The sequence below is a fragment of the Squalius cephalus genome, assembly GCF_949319135.1.
Source record: "Squalius cephalus genome assembly, chromosome: 24".
NCBI classification, from domain to species: domain Eukaryota; kingdom Metazoa; phylum Chordata; class Actinopteri; order Cypriniformes; family Leuciscidae; genus Squalius; species Squalius cephalus.
Window position 1 is genome coordinate 1,562,990 of NC_137145.1, and position 19,775 is coordinate 1,582,764.

At 39.2% G+C, this 19,775-nt stretch overlaps 1 protein-coding gene across 1 annotated transcript in view; it reads left to right on the forward strand.

Annotated features, from left to right (window-relative positions):
- unc5cb (unc-5 netrin receptor Cb) overlaps window positions 1–19,775 on the forward strand; it is a 218,704-nt gene that overhangs the window by 168,861 nt on the left and 30,068 nt on the right. The window contains exons 6-9 of the mRNA XM_079860665.1: window positions 1,466–1,633; window positions 3,159–3,323; window positions 10,747–10,806; window positions 19,446–19,637. Of these exons, the coding sequence (XP_079716791.1) occupies window positions 1,466–1,633; window positions 3,159–3,323; window positions 10,747–10,806; window positions 19,446–19,637 (585 nt within the window). The remainder of the gene's footprint in view (window positions 1–1,465; window positions 1,634–3,158; window positions 3,324–10,746; window positions 10,807–19,445; window positions 19,638–19,775) is intronic.

Consider the following 19,775-nt stretch of genomic DNA (forward strand, 5'->3'; position numbering starts at 1 on the left):
TATTTTCATCTTCAGAATCATGAATATTGTTATTCTGGTGTCTCTATTGTTCATTGGGTTTCAGCACCAAGTCCATCATATTCATTTACACACACAATGTAATATCAAATTTAGCATTTTAATCAACAGAACATTTTTTGTTAACCTTTTATCATATGTCTTGGAGTATCGCAATAATATGGCATTGTGAGTTCAGTGTCGTGATATGTATGGAATCGTGACACAAGGGAATCGTTACACCCCTACAGTCTCGTCCTCCGGAGCGGCTCGATCACAGAATATGACATTTTCTGTGATTAAAGTCATCAATTTAATGACAGAAAATGCACTTACTCTTATTCTGTCTTCCAAATGTCGCTTATGTTTTGATGTGTTCGTATGGCTTCAGTCGCTTTCATTATCCAGAAAGGCGTCCCGCTGTTGTGCTCCACTGAAGAGATGAACTCGTGGAGGTTTAGAGCAGTGAATGATGACAGAAAGTTTATTTTGGGGTGAATTATTCCTTCAAGTGTGTCGTTCTTGGTTTCCACTCAAGAGCTCATCACTCGCTGTTGTGATAAACTGAGAATCTTTCGGTATCAAAACGACAATCTCTCTCCTCAGCCTCTCCAATCGTGTCTCGCTGATTGATTGAAAGAGGAATCAGCGCTGCTGTACGCATCACTCCCATGAGTCTTAGCGACGGTGTCAGAGTGTGTCTGTTTTTACTCTGTTTTCCATCAAATGAATAAACGAGTGAGTGTTTGAGGCCTTGTCCACACTAATACGGTTTCGTTTGAAAACGCATCTTTTTCTCTGGGTTTTGTCCTTCCGCTCACACTGAGACGGCGTTTTTATTAATGAAAAGGAAGCTTTTTGAAAACGCTCTCCAAAGTGGATAAATGTGAAACCGCTGTGTCCGTGTTGTAGTGTGGACTGAGAAACGGAGGTATTTAAAAACGATGACGTAAGTTAAGTCATGTGACCCATGTTGCACCAATAGATATTGATGTTTATACCGGTATTGTGTCTGTTATGTGCGATTCACTTTCACACAGTTGCTAAAATATGTTACTTCACACACTCTTCATATCACAGTCCTGCAGATATGACAGAATTTACTCACATCTGCTGTCCTGCGGTAAAACATGAGAGCGGTTGCGTTTTACACCAGACATATAATGATGAGTGAGAGCGACCTGGACGATCAGTGAATGCTGAGATATTCTGATAAATAAAATAATCCTGTCTGAAGAATTGCGCGATAACTTTATTATCTAATTTTCCGCCTGTATCATCTCAGTGAGCGTGTGTGTAAAGGGGAATTTAGTGTTTTCAGGCGTTTTCCTAAAGTTTCTCATCCACACTGAAACGCCTGAAAACGCCAGTGTGGACGGAGAGCGCTTTTAAACGAAAACAGTGTTTTAGAAATGTCTGTTAAACGTCTCCTGCCTTTTTCCCTGTGTGTGTGTGTGTGTGTGTGTAGTGAACGGCGGCTGGTCGACGTGGACCGAGTGGTCGGTGTGTAGCAGTCGCTGTGGGCGTGGCTTTCAGAAGAGGACGAGGAGCTGCACCAATCCGGCGCCGCTGAACGGAGGAGCAATCTGTGACGGATCGGCCCTCCAGAAACTGGCCTGTAACCCGCTGTGTCCAGGTAACACTTCAGAAACACGAGGCTCATCTCAAAATTCTCTTTTTCTCACAATTCCGAGTTTATATCTCAAAATTCTCTTTTTTTCTCTCACAATTCTGAGTTTATATCTCAAAATTCTCTTTTTTTCTCTCACAATTCTGAGTTTATATCTCAAAATTCTCTTTTTCTCACAATTCTGAGTTTATATCAAAATTCTCTTTTTTCTCACAATTCCGAGTTTATATCTCAAAATTCTCTTTTTTCTCTCACAATTCTGAGTTTATATCTCAAAATTCTCTTTTTCTCTCACAATTCCAAGTTTATATCTCAAAATTCTCTTTTTCTCACAATTCTGAGTTTATATCTCAAAATTCTCTTTTTTTCTCACAATTCTGAGTTTATATCTCAAAATTCTCTTTTTTTCTCTCACAATTCCAAGTTTATATCTCAAAATTCTCTTTTTCTCACAATTCTGAGTTTATATCTCAAAATTCTCTTTTTTTCTCAATTCCGAGTTTATATCTCAAAATTCTCTTTTTTCTCTCACAATTCCGAGTTTATATCTCAAAATTCTCTTTTTTTCTCACACAATTCCGAGTTTATATCTCAAAATTCTCTTTTTTCTCTCACAATTCCGAGTTTATATCTCAAAATTCTCTTTTTTTCTCTCACAATTCCAAGTTTATATCTCAAAATTCTCTTTTTCTCACAATTCTGAGTTTATATCTCAAAATTCTCTTTTTTTCTCACAATTCCGAGTTTATATCTCAAAATTCTCTTTTTTTCTCTCACAATTCCAAGTTTATATCTCAAAATTCTTTTTTCTCTCACAATTCCGAGTTTATATCTCAAAATTCTCTTTTTTTTCTCTCACAATTCCAAGTTTATATCTCAAAATTCTCTTTTTCTCACAATTCTGAGTTTATATCTCAAAATTCTCTTTTTTTCTCACAATTCCGAGTTTATATCTCAAAATTCTCTTTTTTTCTCTCACAATTCCAAGTTTATATCTCAAAATTCTCTTTTTCTCACAATTCTGAGTTTATATCTCAAAATTCTCTTTTTTTCTCACAATTCCGAGTTTATATCTCAAAATTCTCTTTTTCTCACAATTCTGAGTTTATATCTCAAAATTCTCTTTTTTTCTCACACAATTCCGAGTTTATATTTCAAAATTCTCTTTTTCTCACAATTCCGAGTTTATATTTCAATTATTTTTGACAAAAAATAGACAGTCAAAGTATTGCAAGATAAAAAGTCGCAATTACCCTTTATATTTTTTCATTCCAAGGCAGAAACAAGCTTTCATACTTATCTTACAATTTCTTTTGTGTAAGCATGTTTATATACTTCTCCTGGATCTTTGCAGTGTCCTCCTGTCCGCTGCTGCTCTTATGCTTTATGTTGGAGAAATAATAATGTGACTGTCGGTCACGTCGGCCGAGTGTAAATATGAATCCCTTGAGAAGGATGGCGATGGACTGGCCAGAGATGTTCTGGTCATGAACATGAACACTGATGAGTGTGTTCTGGTGTCTTTGTGCAGTGGACGGCCTGTGGACGGACTGGAGTAAATGGTCTCCGTGTGGGACGGAGTGCACTCACTGGAGACGCCGGGAATGCAGCGCTCCGGCTCCTAAGAACGGTGGGAAGGACTGCGAGGGAACGGTTCTCCAGTCCAAGAACTGCACAGATGGGCTCTGTATGCAGAGTGAGTGTCTCACAGTCACAGCTCTCACTGCAAAGCATGCTTTTCTTACTTAGCATTTTTGTCTTGTTTCCAGTCCAAATATCTAAAAATTCTTAAATCAAGATGCATTTACTAGATGAGTAAAATTACATGAGATATGATGTCCTGTTTTCCAGGGGAATTAATCAAAATTAAATGAGATGCTTAAAAAAAGCACAATGATCTGCCAATAGGGTAAGAAAAATAATGTTAATTCCAAAGCAGAAACAAGATTATTCTTCTTACCTCATTGGCAGATCATTTTGCTTGTTTTAAGCAAAAACTCACTTAATTTTGATTAATTCCCCCAGAAAACAAGACTTAATATCTTATGTAATTTTACTGCTTTAGTAAATGCATCTTGATTTAAAAAATGTTTGATATTTGGACTGGAAACAAGACGAAAATACTGAGTAAGAAAAGCATTTTTTTGCAGTGCTGCTACAGGCTCTCCACACACACACACACACCTTTCTTTTTCAGCATCCAGAAATCCCAGATCACACCTCAGAGAGCGTTTCTAGCTCTCCATCTGTCTTTCACTGCATAAACACTGTGTTTTTGTTTCGGTTTCATATCAGAGCAATTGAGTCCTGTTTTGTGTCTTGAATTAAAGGTATAGCGGAGGATTTTCCAGGATTTTCCAGAATTTTAGAAAAGAACCGCCCTCTCCACTTTTTGAAAAAATGCTCATGCGCAACACTCTGCCTGCTCCCGAGAGTGAACGCCTATTAAACGTATGCACGAGCATACGAGCATAAATGAATTTCTCCAAATAGCATGCCAAACTTTACCTGTCAAGTAGAAACTTCGCGACTGAGGCATCAGTGGGAAGCCCAACCTGTGTTTTGAGCGCACGCCATCGTGTGAATCGTGTGCACGAGCACGTACGACGGCCTTACGTAAACATATCACCAGAATGATTGACACTCAGGAGGACCAATAGTCTTGATGATCCACTTTAAGTTTATTTTTACCTCACTGTCTGTTTTCTTCAAATCTAACAAATATACTGAGGTTTTTGATTAAAATTAGGCGAAACAATATAAATAGAAAAATAAACTTAATTCATTCATTTGAAAACAGGTCTTATCTATGGAAGCTTGTTTCCAACACTGAATAAAAAGCAAAAAAGATAATTCCGAGTTTCTCACAATTCAGTTTTTTTTTCTTCAAAATTTTTTTTTTCTCACAATTCTGAGTTTGTCACTATTACCGCAATTACTAAATTATATCTCAAAATTTAGATTTTTTCCATCACAAATCTGAGTTTATATCTCAAAATTCAGACTTTTTTCCACAATTCCAAGTTTATATCTCAAAATTCAGACTTTTTTTCCACAATTCCAAGTTTATATTTCAAAATTCAGACTTTTTTCCACAATTCCAAGTTTTTCTCAAAATTCAGACTTTTTTCCACAATTCCAAGTTTATATCTCAAAATTCAGACTTTTTTTCTCACAGTTCCAAGTTTATATCTCAAAATTCAGACTTTTTCCCACAACTCCGAGTTTATATCTAAAAATTCAGACTTTTTCTCACAATTCCAAGTTTATATCTCAAAATTCAGACTTTTTTTCTCACAATTCCAAGTTTATACCTCAAAATTCTGACTTTTTTTCCACAATTCCAAGTTTATATCTCAAAATTCTGACTTTTTTTCTCACAATTCCAAGTTTATACCTCAAAATGTTGAGAAAAAAAGTCAGAATTGGGAGATAAGACGTTGCAATTACCCTTTATATTTGTTTATCCCAAGGTGGAAACAAGCTTTTATATTTATCTTACACATTTCTTTTGTGTAAGGATGTTTATATACTTCTCCTGGATCTCTGCAGTGTCCTCCTCGTCAGAAGAGCTGTTGTCATCTAACAGATTGCGTTGAAATGGATGTTGATGTTGGAGAAACAATATGTCGGTCATGTCGGCCGCAGTGTAAATATAGCCCGTGTGATGTGATCCTGGATGTAATGACTCCACTCGCAGGCCAGCGTTCAGCAGCTATATTTAAAATAATGATAAGGGATTATATCGTACTTACAGAAAGTTTTATAATTGCTCCACGTCTATGATTACTATGATTTGGACCCTATTTTAAAATGCACAGGAGTCACAAAGAGAGAGAGGAAAATCACAGCCGCTCACACTCAGACTTTCTCAGCTGTTTTTCTAGTGAAGGCAAATATTATATGTGTTGAGAAGCAGTTTATGATTCTTTAACTCTTTCAGATGATGTTTTAAACACATGTAAGTGGGAAAACAGAAAATATTCTTCGGTGCTCAATGAGGACCAGGTCAACTATCCCTTTTTAATGAATGAGCACTGCTTATTCGTATTTATAAATACGTTTATAAATTCATTTTAACTAAATAAACTCATTAACAAAACTTATAAACTCATTATAAACTCATTTTAAGTTTTACTAAAAGTACATTTTTAATGTACTGGAGTTTTAAAAGTAAAACCGATGAACGACCGACGTCCACATTTATGCATTTAAATGGGCTTTTTTTTTTTTTTTTACTTTTTACACGAATGAATCATTCAGTGTGATTTGTGAACCAACTCAGCAGAATCAACTCGATCACGAATCAGACATCGCTCTTTTTCAGTTCGAATTAACGAGGAACGATATGTTTTTATTGAATGTAGTGAAATTAAAGTAAACGTTTCCCAAAATAAAAGTGTACACACTTTTTTTTCTCATTTGTTTGTGAGAGTCTAATGTATACGATCATGGCGTTTCAGAACATAAACTCAGACTGCAAAACGTTCAGACCAAATCTGACATAAACAATATTTAGTTTATCTATTGTGGACAAAAAAAAGTGCAGTTTGATGTGTCCCATTTTACCCAAATGCGATGGATTGTATTTATCTTGCGATCACTATTTCATAACAAAATTATGAAGTCCTGTTTTGATTTTGCATGTTGGGATTTTACACAAATCACAATATTACTGTTGCTGGAGCATCTATATCGTAAAACAGACACCGCAGATTGACACTAAGTGCCCTATCTTACACCAAGCGCGACGCAAGTGTGTTTTGCTAGTTTCAGCCTGACGCAGTTTTCATTTTCACGTTGTTTAAATAGCTCATTTGTTTGCCCATGAGCTGCTGGTCTGAGAACGAGGTGTGTGTTCTGGCGCATTGTTGGAGCGTTGCTATTTTGAGGAACTGAAATTGACTGAGCTGTTGACCAACTGAAACCTGGTCTAAAGTCAATGCCGTAATATTTTTTTTGTTATTTAAAGAGCGCGTTAGTAATGTGTAATGTCCTAACCCTAACTCTGCTTATTACACACACAGGGACGCACAGGAGCACACAAACATGGCAAATATTTAAAATAAAAGGATTACAATGTAAAAGATTATTATTGTGTTCATAAGAATATGGTGAATGTGACTTGTCTTGTAGAGGTTCTGCTTGCGCACTTTTACCTCGCGCACGAGCATCTCCGTTTGCGCTCTGGAGACGCGTTCGGTCTTTCCACTATCAAATTCCGTCATGTCAATAGCGAATCTGCCATGGCGCGAGCACAACTGGCATTTAAAGGGAATGGGAGATGAGACTCTGATTGGTTTAACGCACGTAAATCCCAAAACACACCCATTACTCATTAAGAGAATAGAGATGACCCTTTTAGACCATGCACCGGGAGCGCCGACCATTTTCCTCATCATTAAACTAGCAATAGTGGATTCGGACTCGCCCTAAGTGAACTTGCACCATACGCTTTAGACCATGAGCTTAGTTCGTTAAAATAGGGCCCTTAAACCTTTAGAGCTTTCAAATGATTGTATAATTTGTTAACATAATAAATATTTTTAGACAGTAGTCTATATAGTAATGGGTCAATGCTTTGTTACGCTCCACCACTGGGAGTAAATGATAAAGAAAGGCTCCAACAAATCGGTGGGAAAATCCGAAGTGTTCCAGCTGTGGTCAGGATGGGGATCTGTTTCTGTTACAGATGTAAAAGTCGTGTTTTTCTGTTCAGCGCCTCCAGTAAACAGTAACTGGATTCTCTGCTGTTCGGCATTGATTATACATGCAGAGGTTGAGAAGGCCAGAGGAGATTTGAAATGAAACGTTTCCCTCTTCTGAAGCGTCCCGTGTTTATCTGCTAATCCTCCCTTCACTCGTCTCTCTCTCTCTCTCTCTCTCTCTCTCTCTCTCTCTCTCTCTCTCTCTCTCTCTCTCTCTCTCTCCATCTCTCTCTCTCTCTCTCTCTCTCTCTCTCTCCATCTCTCTCTCCATCTCTCTCTCCCCCTCTCTCTCTCTCTCTCTCTCTCTCTCTCTCTCTCGCGCTCTCGCTCTCGCTCTCTAACTGCAGTTAGGAAATGCAAAAAAAACGTTTCCTCAGTAATAAATGCGTCTGTCGAGGACGACACGGAAAAAAGCAGCGAGAGGGTTTGTTTTAATAAACGTTGAGTTTCATATTCATTTTGATTAGGTCATGAAAATGAAATGACCAGAGGTCGCAGAGATGCAGAGCAGATTGAATCAAACGTCGTTAATGATAATCAGGAATCTAATTACCAGTTTCATGTGGCGTGTAAATGATGAGCGAGTGTATTGATCAGAGTCTCGGAGGAATCGTCTGCCTGTGTGTGTCTGATGTTTCTCTATCAGTTTTACAAGCTCCGTTTCAATGCATCAGAATGCAATAAAACACAAGATTTGCTTTTGCTATAATCTTGTTTTCACTTTGAATTAAGTTTTTTTTAGCAGATATATGTAAAGCACAAACTCACGTCATTTTGATTATTTTTTCATTACACAAGACTTAAAATCTTCAGTCATTTTGCTTCTCCAGCAAATGTATCTTGATTTAAGAATATTTGGCTATTTGTGCTGGAAAACACGATTGTGTTTTGTGGTCCGTTCTCTCGGTGGTCGAGTGATTTAGTTGAGTTGTTAACTGAGCTTTTAAAGCAGCTTTCAGGAAACGCCGTAATCTCAGATATTGAAGTCATTTCTCTGCCATTTGAATCATCCTATTTTCCCAGTGAAATGCATTGTGGGAGCATTACTTCTGGTCAGATTGATGGCTAGTTTGCGGGGAATATAAAACCCATAACGCTATAGATTTAGGCTCACTTCCCTTGATTGATTTTCCCCTTTCTCCAGCTAAAAGGGTGAAACCACTTATGTGCATGCTAATGACCATTACACTGGGCGTTTATCTGGAATCCACATTATCTGAAAGCTCACATTATTGCAAATATCATTGGACATGAATTACATTTGATACGTGAACTCAGCTCGTCCTTCAGAACCGTGAGTTCGTGCCGTTAGAAAGCATTTACAGAGCGCTTTCTCTGCGTTAATGGCACCGCCGATCTTCCAGTGCGAGTTTCAAATGTGTTGAGAGAAAGTTATTTGCTTTTTGAGTTTGTAAAGTGCTCAAATTGTGTTTCAGGTGCAGGTCAGATTGAATTTGAAGTCTTCTTCTGGATTTGGCTGTGCAGTTTTAACCTCGATCGGTCCGTCCTCCCGCTGTGTTTGTGTGCAGCTTCGGCTGTCCTGCTTTGTTATGATGTTGCTTTTCTGGGCTTTGGTTACTTAACGCACAGACAGATGACATTTTCTTGACATATCGATCCACGGAAAAGGGCACGACAAACACAAGGGCAAGCACGGCTTTTTCTTCTCCCAGAAACTAAATCTTGTCCCAATTTTTTTGCTGTATGAAATCTAATATTTCCATTTCATATGAAGCAACAGCAAGCGCTAATACAAAAAAACATCATGATTTTCATCATCACGGTAGTGTTTGTTGTACTCATGTATTTTTTTTGTTGTTGTAAATATGTAAATGAATTTAAATATGATGAGAATCTGAGCTGTTTAATTGTCATGAAAATAATCAGATTTCATTGCGTTTATATAATGCAATTTCTTTCTTTTTCGTCTTCAATTTGGTCTGTAATGTGAGCTGAACATCTGTTCGTGAGATTGACCGGGTCGTTTCAGGGAGACGCACAGCGGACGGGTCAAAGGTCACACGAGTTCCTCGCAGCACAACATCTCTGTCGGTTTCATGCACATAAACGCTCCATCCATCAGCGCATTGATTTTCTGTCCATCGATGGATCTTCCTGTCTCTGTCTGACTGTTTTATACATCCAAAAGGGACTGTATCGTCTTTTGTTTGTGTGAATTTATTTATGTGCCACCATTCTTTTCCAGTAGGACGTTATGGAAGCCCATTTTCACCACATTAGAAACAAATCCTGCTTTTGTTCATAATTGTCACATAAAAAGTTGAAATTATGATATGCCAAGTCATATTTATGAGATGAAAAGTTGGAATTATGGCATACTAAATCATAACTGCCCCCCAAAAATTGAAATGGACATAAAGTTATAATTGTATCTTTGAAAAGTCAAAATTATGACTTCAGAAGTCATAAATGTGATTTCAAGAAGTCATAAATATACATAAATAGTCGAAATTATAACAAAAACAAAAGTTGGAGTTGACATTGTCGAAATTATGACACGTCTTAATTATGACAAAAAAAAAAAGTGGAATTTGACGTCAAAATTCTGACTTCAAAAAGTCATGATTACAACATTGAAAGTTGAAATAATGACTTACTAAGTTGAAATTGACATAATTATGAAAGTCGAAATTAACATGACGAAATTCTGACTTAAAAAGTCATAATTGACGACAAGTCAAAATTTAGATTAAAAATGGACAAATCATAATTGTGACAAAGTCGCAATTTCAATAATTTCGACTTGAATCAGAATTTCAACTTTTTGTCAATTTCAACTTTCATGATAAAAAAAATGTCCTTGTCTTTTTTTTCTCATAATCTCATAATTTTGTCTTTTTAAGTCATCCTCTCATGATTGTTGTTCTTATGTGGTGGTAATGAGCTTCCATAGGAAATGCATCGGAACAGGAGAGAAAACCGTCCCATTGGACCATTTCATTTCAACGCAGGCCGAATGCATGATATGCAGATATCCTTGCGTGGTCGGGTCGTTGATGTGACGTCAGGCCGTTCCTCATGCTACATTAGCGGGCGTCTCTGATCTAATAGCGTCAGCTCCCAGAATGCAGCAGAGAGGCCGTTCCTCATGTCCGTGTGTCAGATGTGAGGCTGCGAGTGCTTTTGACTGTTTATCAGCTTAAAGCGATCTATCCCGCTCGCTCGTTAGTCCTAATGAAGCACTAAAACTCGTCTGACGGATGGTGGCGTTCCCTCGTTTATCTGCGGAAAAGAGTCCAGGCTGGAAGTGACACCAAATGGAGAAGAATCGCCCTCGGCTGCCGTCATCACTCATGTCTTTGTTTGGCTTGTTTGATTTTGTTCAATCCGATTGTGTTGAATTTGATTTTCATCCCTCACCCTCCATCCCTCCCTCTCTTTATCCCAAAGGTTCCTTATATCAGAAGTCCTCCGAACACACAGACAAGAGCAATGCTCTGCCTCATCCATGTGAGTCCTTCATTTCATTGATTTCTGTTTGCATGCGTCTCCAAACCTTCCTTATTTCCTCCCTTTTATTCTTTTTCTCCGTTCATACCATCTCTTTCCCTTTCAAGAGTGTTTGAGTGCTGAAAAAACTTGGTTTAAGAATGTTTGGTCACCAAATCTGGTGGTTTTAGAGCGGTTTTGGGCTTGTGTCAAGCCTGGGCGACCATCCTAATCAGCTCAGACCAGCAAAATAGACCAGATCAGGTGCTCAAACCACCGTATGGTTGTGGTCAGTCTAAGCTGACTTAGAGACAGGCTTAATACAAGCAAAACAGACCAGACTACTTGACCTAGACAGTCTAAGGTGGTTTGGCCACCTAGTCTGGTCTGTTTTGCTGGTTTAAAAGGCTTTTAGGGCTTGTATCAAGACTGGGAGTCCAGTTTATACCAGCAATCCACCTTAGACTGTCGAGTCTGGTCGGTTTAGCTGGTTTAGATGTGTTTGGGATTTGCGTTAGGCCTGGGCGACAAACTAAACCAGCTTAGACCAGCAAAACAGACCAGACTGGGGGACCAAACCATCATAGACTTGAGTCTAAGGTGGTTTGCTGGTCTAAAATGGTGTAAGATGGTTTAGGATGGACTCTCAGGCTTGGAGATAAGCAAAATATACCAAACTACATGAACAAACTACCTTAGACTAGCCACCTGGTCTGGTCTGATTTGCTAGTTTTAGACTTGTGTTAAGCTTGGGAGAACATCTAAGCCATCATAGACCATCTTAGACCAACAAACCTCCTTAGACTGTCTAATCTAATGTTATTTGCTCACCCGGTTTTGTTTGTTTAGCTGGTTTTCGAGGGGTTTGGGACTTAGTATGGGAGAATATCTTAGACTAGCTAAGACCACCCGATACAGGTTCAAGCCGCATCAAAGCCGTCACAGATGTAAAATTTAAATTCCTCTATAAAGTGTGTGTGAGTGAGTGAGTGTGTGTGTTTGGTGTGGCTCTTCTCCGGCCTTAAAGCCCTGGGCGTCTCTTTCACACATGATCGCTGTGATCGCTGGCTGAGGAAATGTGTGTCTCTCGCCCGCCTCTCCAGTGCAACCGCTCAATAATACTTTTCATTTCTCTCTCTCTCTGTCTCTCTCTGTCTCTCTCTCTCTCTCTCTCTCTCTCTCTCTCTCTGTCTCTCTCTCTCTCTCTCTCTCTCTCTCTCTCTCTGTCTCTCTCTCTCTTTCTCTCTCTCTCTTTCTCTCTCTCTCTCTCTCTCTCTCTCTCTCTCTCTCTCTCTCTCTCCTTGCGCTGCTCTACCTACAGTTCCTCATGTTCAAAGAAGCATATTAATCTCAGCAATACATTTTAATGCTCACCCCTGGTGTGTGTGTGCCGCTTTATCATCAAAGTGCTCGGCCGGACGGAAGGGTTTCAGGGGTAGATCATGATATCGCTGGACTTTCATCATTCCGGCTCGATTCTCCGCATCCATACGGACCAGAATATGAGCGGCTTTATGCTCCTGTAGAGAGTCATCATTTACCCTGATATCTTTGTTAAAGATGGAAGTTTATGAATAATACAGAAGGTCCTCTGTTTGCAGAGAAATGAGGGAGTATCCATGTCAGCCGACTGACCAGGAATAGATTTTAGCATTTGCTCAGGTCTCTCTCGCTCATTTGGGATGCGGTGTGTGTGTGTGTGTGTGTGTGTGACCGTGTGTGACCGTGCGTAGAAACGTCGACCTCAGAGTGTGTCAGATAATCAAACCCTGTTCGCTGGCCTCTCTTCGCTCCTGAGATCACGGGCCGATCGATGGGATCAGTTCCTCTCCCATCCCTGAACTCATGCCATCCTCAAACGGGTCGACTGAGCCGGAGGAACTCTGGTCTGAGAGCCACCATTAAATCAAAATTGACAGTTCTTGTTTTTTATGGAACATCTCAGTGTTTTTCATAAATTATTTATCGTGCACATCATTATTGTGTTAAATTCCTGGTTACAGGGCTGTCAAAATGGCTGAAAATTGTTGAATTTCTTATGGAATATTGCAGTGTTTATTGTAAATGATTTATCATTATTGTGTTAAATTCATGTTCCTGGTAATAGGCTGAAAAGCTAAATTCCAATTTCTTTATTAAATATTAGCAAAATTCAAATTCTAAAGACAATACTTAAAGCGATAGTTCACCCAAAAAATAAAATTAGCCCATGATTTACTCACCCTGAAGATGTCCTGACTCTTCCAAGCTTTATAATGGCAGTGAATGGGTGTGTGTCTTTGGAAGTCCATAAAAGTGCATCTGTCCATCATAAAAGTGCATCTGTCCATCATAAAAGTGCATCTGTCCATCATAAGATGACTTCAGGGTGAGTAAATCATGGGCTAATTTTCTTTTTTGGGTGAACTATCGCTTTAATGTTAGAGGAAAAAAGTACTGTATAGTGTCCTATGCCCACAAGAGGGCGCAAGCGAGAGCAATAAGCGAATATAAACCAAATAAAGCATCGCATTTTTGAATTGAAATTCACTTTTTAAAGTGCATAAACTTTTGAAACAATTGGTCTTAAATCAAATATAATTTCCTTAAAGGGGGGGTGAAATGCTATTTCATGCATACTGAGTTTTTTACACTGGTAAAGAGTTGGATTCCCATGCTAAACATGGACAAAGTTTCAAAAACTAAGTTGTACGTTTGAAGGAGTATTTTTGTTCCAAAAATACTCCTTCCGGGTTGTCACAAGTTTCGGAAAGTTTTTTTCAAGTATGGCTCTGTCTTACGTAAGATAGGGCGGAATTTCCTTATATGGGTCCTAAGGGCACTTCTCCGGGAGGACGCGGGCGCGCGCGCAACCGTAGACCAGAGCAAGAGAGCGAAAGCAGTTCGCCATCAAAGCGCCCTGCCCGGCTTTTGGGAAGTCAATGTCACCAAAGAAGTGTGTTTTTGGTTGCCAGGGCAAGACAACCCTGCACAGATTCCCAAAGAACCCGGCGTTAACGCACCAGTGGATGGAGTTTGTTTTTCTGAGCATAAACGGAGTTGTGTAAGACTGTTGTTCCCTGCATTTCGACGATGATTGTTTTATAAACAAAGCCCATATCGACGGATTTGCAGATCGTCTAATGCTTAAGGATCGAGCAGTCACAATGATAAAGTTTCGCGGTCGTGCGTTGGAACCGGACGGTGAGTAAAACTGTTTGTTGAACAAATGTCTCTGTGTGTTGTCACTAGCTTGGCGCGTTAGCACAGCTAAGCTTCGCCCACACGGCCCGCCCCCAGCCGCTCGGTTTTTTCCGGAAAGACTCGGTACAGCCTATCTTTCTGTTAAAAATTTAATAAAACAAAAGACTTTTTGGAGATATGAAGGATGCAATATTACTCTATAGGTACTCAAGATTAACAGGAGATTGAGTGAAAATGAGCATTTCACCCCCCCTTTAATGTGCATGCAAGGAAAATTAGGTTATAATAGTGCATAAAACTGAGTAAGTGCATCAGTAACCTGAGAAAACACTCTTCCACACACAGCGTAATGAACTATATGAACACAACAGCAAACTGGCATTCAGAAACACTCACTTCTACTCACTACATCTACATATAGATTAGGGCTGCACGATTTGGGGAAAATGTCATATTGCGATAATTGAGGTCAATATTGCGATATAATAAACAAATGGTTTCATGAGTCAACTTGCTTGGTTCTCAAGGAAAATAAATGCACACACAGATTAGTGATAATATGCCTAAAAAAAAAAGTTCTTTAGTCAAGAGCAGTGAGTGTTTTTCTCTGTTCCCTTTGTTCTTTGATTAACTTTAGCGACAGAGATAATTAGTGGCTACTGTGTACTGTCCCTTTAAGAGCAGCCGCTGCTGACAGAGACGCGGATCTCACACGCGCCTCATTCTCTCACGAGTCACAACTCTTCACGTTCATCATAAGACTACTCTTATGTTATGAAGATACTCGACAAAAAGACATTTTGGCATAATTGTGTGTTATTATTCGTTCAAGCTCGAAAGAGAGCTGTATTCTGGCATGCTGTCTTGTGCGCACGCACGATATTAGCGCGAGTCTTTCTGTGCGTCACAGTCTGGACATTCACAGGCAGCGCGTTCATTTTGGCATACATGTGTGTTCGTTATACCGCAAAAGAGAACTTGATACTGGCGCGTGTCTGTGTGTGTGTGTGTGTGTGTGTGTGTGTGTGTGTGTGTGTGTGTGTGTGTGTGTGTGTGTGTGTGTGTGTGTGTGTGTGTGTGTGTGTGTGTGTGTGTGTGTGTGTGTGTGTCAGGAGGACATTCACTGACATCGCGTTCTTTTTTGTCTTATCGCGCATGAATGGTTTAAAAGCATTTGCATGAATAAGAGCGGGATCATGTAACACTAGCCAAAGGAAGCCAAAAATGAACAGATGCTGCGTTAATTGCGTTAACAGCGCTAATTTGTTTATTTAATATAAAATTGCAGCATTTTGCGTCATATAATCGTGTAGGCTTGATGAAGCTGATGAAAGCCTTTTCCCGCCGTTTTATTCAAATTAACAACGCAGCCACAGCGCTGTACTGGATGAGCTAACAAGAACAAACAGCGTCCGGTGGTTTATACACACCAAAAATTCCAAAAATTCATTGTTTTTTACAAATTTGACGAATATTCAAAATTAAATTTTTTATTTGACAGCCCAACCTGCTAATCTTGACTCAGAATCAGTTCCTCTCGCAGCATCTCTTCTCTTCTCTGATGATGTGGGCGGGGCAACCTGTCACTCACATGAGATCAGCCAATAGCAAACCACAACCATCCAATCAATTCCCCACGGACAAAAATCAAGCCCCGCCCACATTTGTTCTTGTTCCAGAAGCGTTTCACTCGGATATACAGAACAATAGGGAAGAGAAGATGAGCGCAACTTTAAATGGGGAGCTTAATTTAAAGTTCCCATTTAATTCCTAGTTTCAAAGGAATTGTTCAACCAAAACAAAAAGAAAATTGTGATTTATTCACTTTCACATTGTTCCAATCCTGTTGGAGCTTCCTTCTTTTACAAAAGGAGTTTTTTTTGGTAATTTTTAAACCTTATAAATCATAATCAGTGCTCATTATATGGAAAATAAGCAGATTCTGCTAAACATCTGCTTTTGTGAGTAGAGTCGTACAAGTTTGAGTTTGGGACGCAACATGAGACAGAAATATTCCCAAGTGTGTGATGAGAAGTGATTATAAACCATAAAAGAGAAGGTTTTCAGCCAAAATAAAAGCTTGATATGTTTTAAAATGATTATTAGTAAATATTAGTATTAGTCAACCGCAGGTCGGAGCGTCACATTAGTGAGATTAATCTGGAATATCACAGAGATTAAACTCAACCAGGAGCCGTGCAGCTGATCATGACATTGATTACTGTTACCTTTAACAGTGGAGACTCTAACATTCATACACACACACACACACACACACACACACACACACACTCTCACACGCTCTCACACGCTCTCTCACACTCTCACTCACACACTCTCACACACACACTCTCACACGTTCTCTCTCACACACACTCTCTCTCTCACACACACTCTCTCTCTCACACACACACTCTCTCTCTCTCTCTCTCTCTCTCTCTCTCTCTCTCTCTCTCTCTCTCTCTCTCTCTCACACTCTCTCACACACACACACACACACACACACACACACACACACACACACACACACACAGTGTCCAACTTCACTCACACACAGGCGACACACAGTGTTTAATCACAGAAGGGCCTCAGACTGGAGAGCTGCTGGGTCCTGTCCTCCTCATCTGAATTAAAGCTTGTTCTCTTTAACCACATCAGGTTATTACTGCTCGCTCATAAACCAATATACATAATTGAGTCGACAGACACTCAGTGCTGCTGAATACTTCCTTTATATCACCAGCACAAGCACTGCACACTACACACTGCACACTGCTGACGCCTACTGAGGGCTTGTGCTGGAGTTTTGCTGTTTCTAAAATAGGTCACTGTAAAAAAAAAAAAAAAGTAAAGGTTATTGGAGAAAACACTATTTTGCTTTCTGCTTCAAAATTTCACATTTAATTCAATGTGTCACTTGCCATTTCTTTGTAATTAGTTGTGAAATTTGGCAGCAATTTCAGAGTAAAATGTACATTTTTTTCCCCCAGTGTATTAAAGATAAAAACGAGGTGGTTTACTTCGAAAGCAACACTGCTGAAGACTTTTTCTGACATTTATTGAATATAAATCTGTTTTTCTCACTATTTATTTTACTTATTTTTCAGTGAAAAAATCTACCAGTGCACTTGTATTAAAATACATTCTTATTTAAAAAAATAAGTGGTGTTGCTTTTCAGATAAATTTATTGTTTAGAGTATTAGTTTTAGGTATTTAATTAAAAAAAAAAAAAAAAAATCATATTTTTTCAGTGCAACTCCTGGCAGTTTGATCACAATGAATCAATAAGATGATAAAAGCATGCAGAAGATGCACACACAGGGAGAGCATAAGTATTATTTTTCTGAATGCATGAGTATTAGTTGAAGGAATGCCTGTGTCTGAGAGCGCCCTCTTGTGGTGGATCAGTGTCACAGTGTGTTTCACATTCATCCCGTGTTCAGTCTCGTCTCGGAGCGTTCGATACGAGCACAAAGCAGTGAATCAGGAACATGCGCAGGTTTAATTGTTCAGACAGGAGTTTTCCTGCGCCTGCGCTCGTATCGATGCAGGAATCGATGTCCGTGTTTGCAGAGACTCGCCTGTCGCCTGTCGGACACCTTTATATTACACACGTTTCCACACTTGTCACTGCTTTGACAGGAAATTGCATTTTTCACAATTATCAGGGGGACAAAAGGACTGTTTCTATGGAAATGAGGGCAAAGTATTGCTTCTAATGATGGCTTGTCAAAGTTTCCATTCCACACAATCATTGGGACTTTTTTCCCGAATCGGAAAGAGCCGAGGGTGGAATAGACGTGAGGAGTGACGGCACGCATGAACATTCTAGACGTGATCCATGATGAAGTGCGGAAACAGTCAGGCCAGATCGATCTGAAGCATATCCTCATACTCTTCATTCACTTTACACACACACACACACACACACACACACGGCTGTCGCTCTGCTGGATCTGTTCTAATGCTGTTTCTTGTGTGTGTGTGTATCTGTCTGTCTCATAACACAACTCATCTTTTCCCCCTTTGCATTCATTGCTCTTACAGTAAATTTAACATTATTTCACAAGCATTTGTATATTTATGTGTCTATTTGGGGTGTGACAAACCTTACATTACGATACAAGTCATTTTACATCATGGTTACAGCTTTATTAACCAATCAGCTTCAAAAACTGTCGATTCATTGTGTGTGTGTTTGTATTTGTGTGTGTGTATATATATATATATATATGTATGTATATGTGTATATATGTGTGTGTACAGTGCATTTATATATATATATTTATGTATATGTTCTTCCTTAAAATACAGGGTGCATAAGTTTGGACACCCCTATGTTAAATTCCCATAGAGGCAGGCAGATTTTTATTTTTAAAGGCCAGTTACTTCATGGATCCAGGATAATATGCATCCTGATAAAGTTCCCTTGGCCTCTGGAATTAAAATAGCCCCACATCATCACATAGCCTTCACCACACCTAGAGATTGGCATGGTTTTATTTCAGTTAGCCTAATAGCTAGTTTGATTTGCATTGAGAGATGATCTTATGGAAAGTACCCCATGCCAATCTCTAGGTATGGTGAAGGCTGTGTGATGATGTGGGGCTATTTTAATTCCAGAGGCCAAGGGAACTTTATCAGGATGCATATTATCCTGGATCCATGAAGTAACTGGCCTTTAAAAATAAAAATCTGCCTGCCTCTATGGGAATTTAACATAGGGGTGTCCAAACTTATGCACCCTGTATTTTAAGGAAGAACATTTATTTATTTACGATACATTATTCATTCACAAAGAAAATTGGTGTCCTTAAAGGTTGGATTTTTCCTAATTTTTTAATTAAGGCATTAAGTTCAGTTTCCAAAAGATGATTTTTTTATTCCTCTTTTTAGTCAACTTTAGCATGGGTGTCTAAACTTATGCATAGCACTGTAGATATATAATGTGTGTGTGTGTGTACAGTGCATTTATATATATATAATCTCGTCCAAATATTGTCCTATCCTATCAAACCATACATCAATGGAAAGCTTATTTATTCAGCTTTCATATGATGTATAAATCTCAATTTAAAAAAATTGACCCATGTGATCCAGGGTCCAGGGTCACATATGATGAAACAGATTGTGATTTTAAATTGATTGGATGATATGCTCTCAGAGCTGATCACATGACCCAGTCCTAGTGTCCATTATAGCGTGATGTGTGATATAAAAGTTCTTGTTAAATGTTTGTTTGCTGTTTCCCATCAGCATGTGTGTGTGTGTGTGTGTGTGTGTATACCGACTACATGAGTGTGAGATGTTTCGTCAGCACATTATCAATACATCACTGGTTCCTCTCGCTCACTGGACACTAATGAAGTCTTGCGTTATTAATATCTGAGCGATCAGTGAGGATATTAGACCCTAGATAGAATCTCCCTCCTAATTTAACACAGCTTTAATAAAGTGTGTGTGTGTGTGTGTCCAGCGGCCCCCAGCACAGATGATGTGGCTCTTTACGTGGGAATCGTCATCGCAGTCATCATGTGTCTGGTGATCTCCGTCATCGTGGCGCTGTTCGTGTACCGGAAGAACCACCGGGACTTCGACTCGGACATCATGGATTCATCGGCACTCAATGGAGGATTCCAGCCGGTCAACATCAAGACGGCTCGCACAGGTACGGGACCAGTTCCCATGCTTTACGATCACATTTCCCCTGGAAATATGACAGATTTCCAGGCCTTAAACAGTCATAGTGAATATATTGTCAATTTCATTGGCTAGAAATGACTCTCTATGAGTGTAAAAGAAGAGC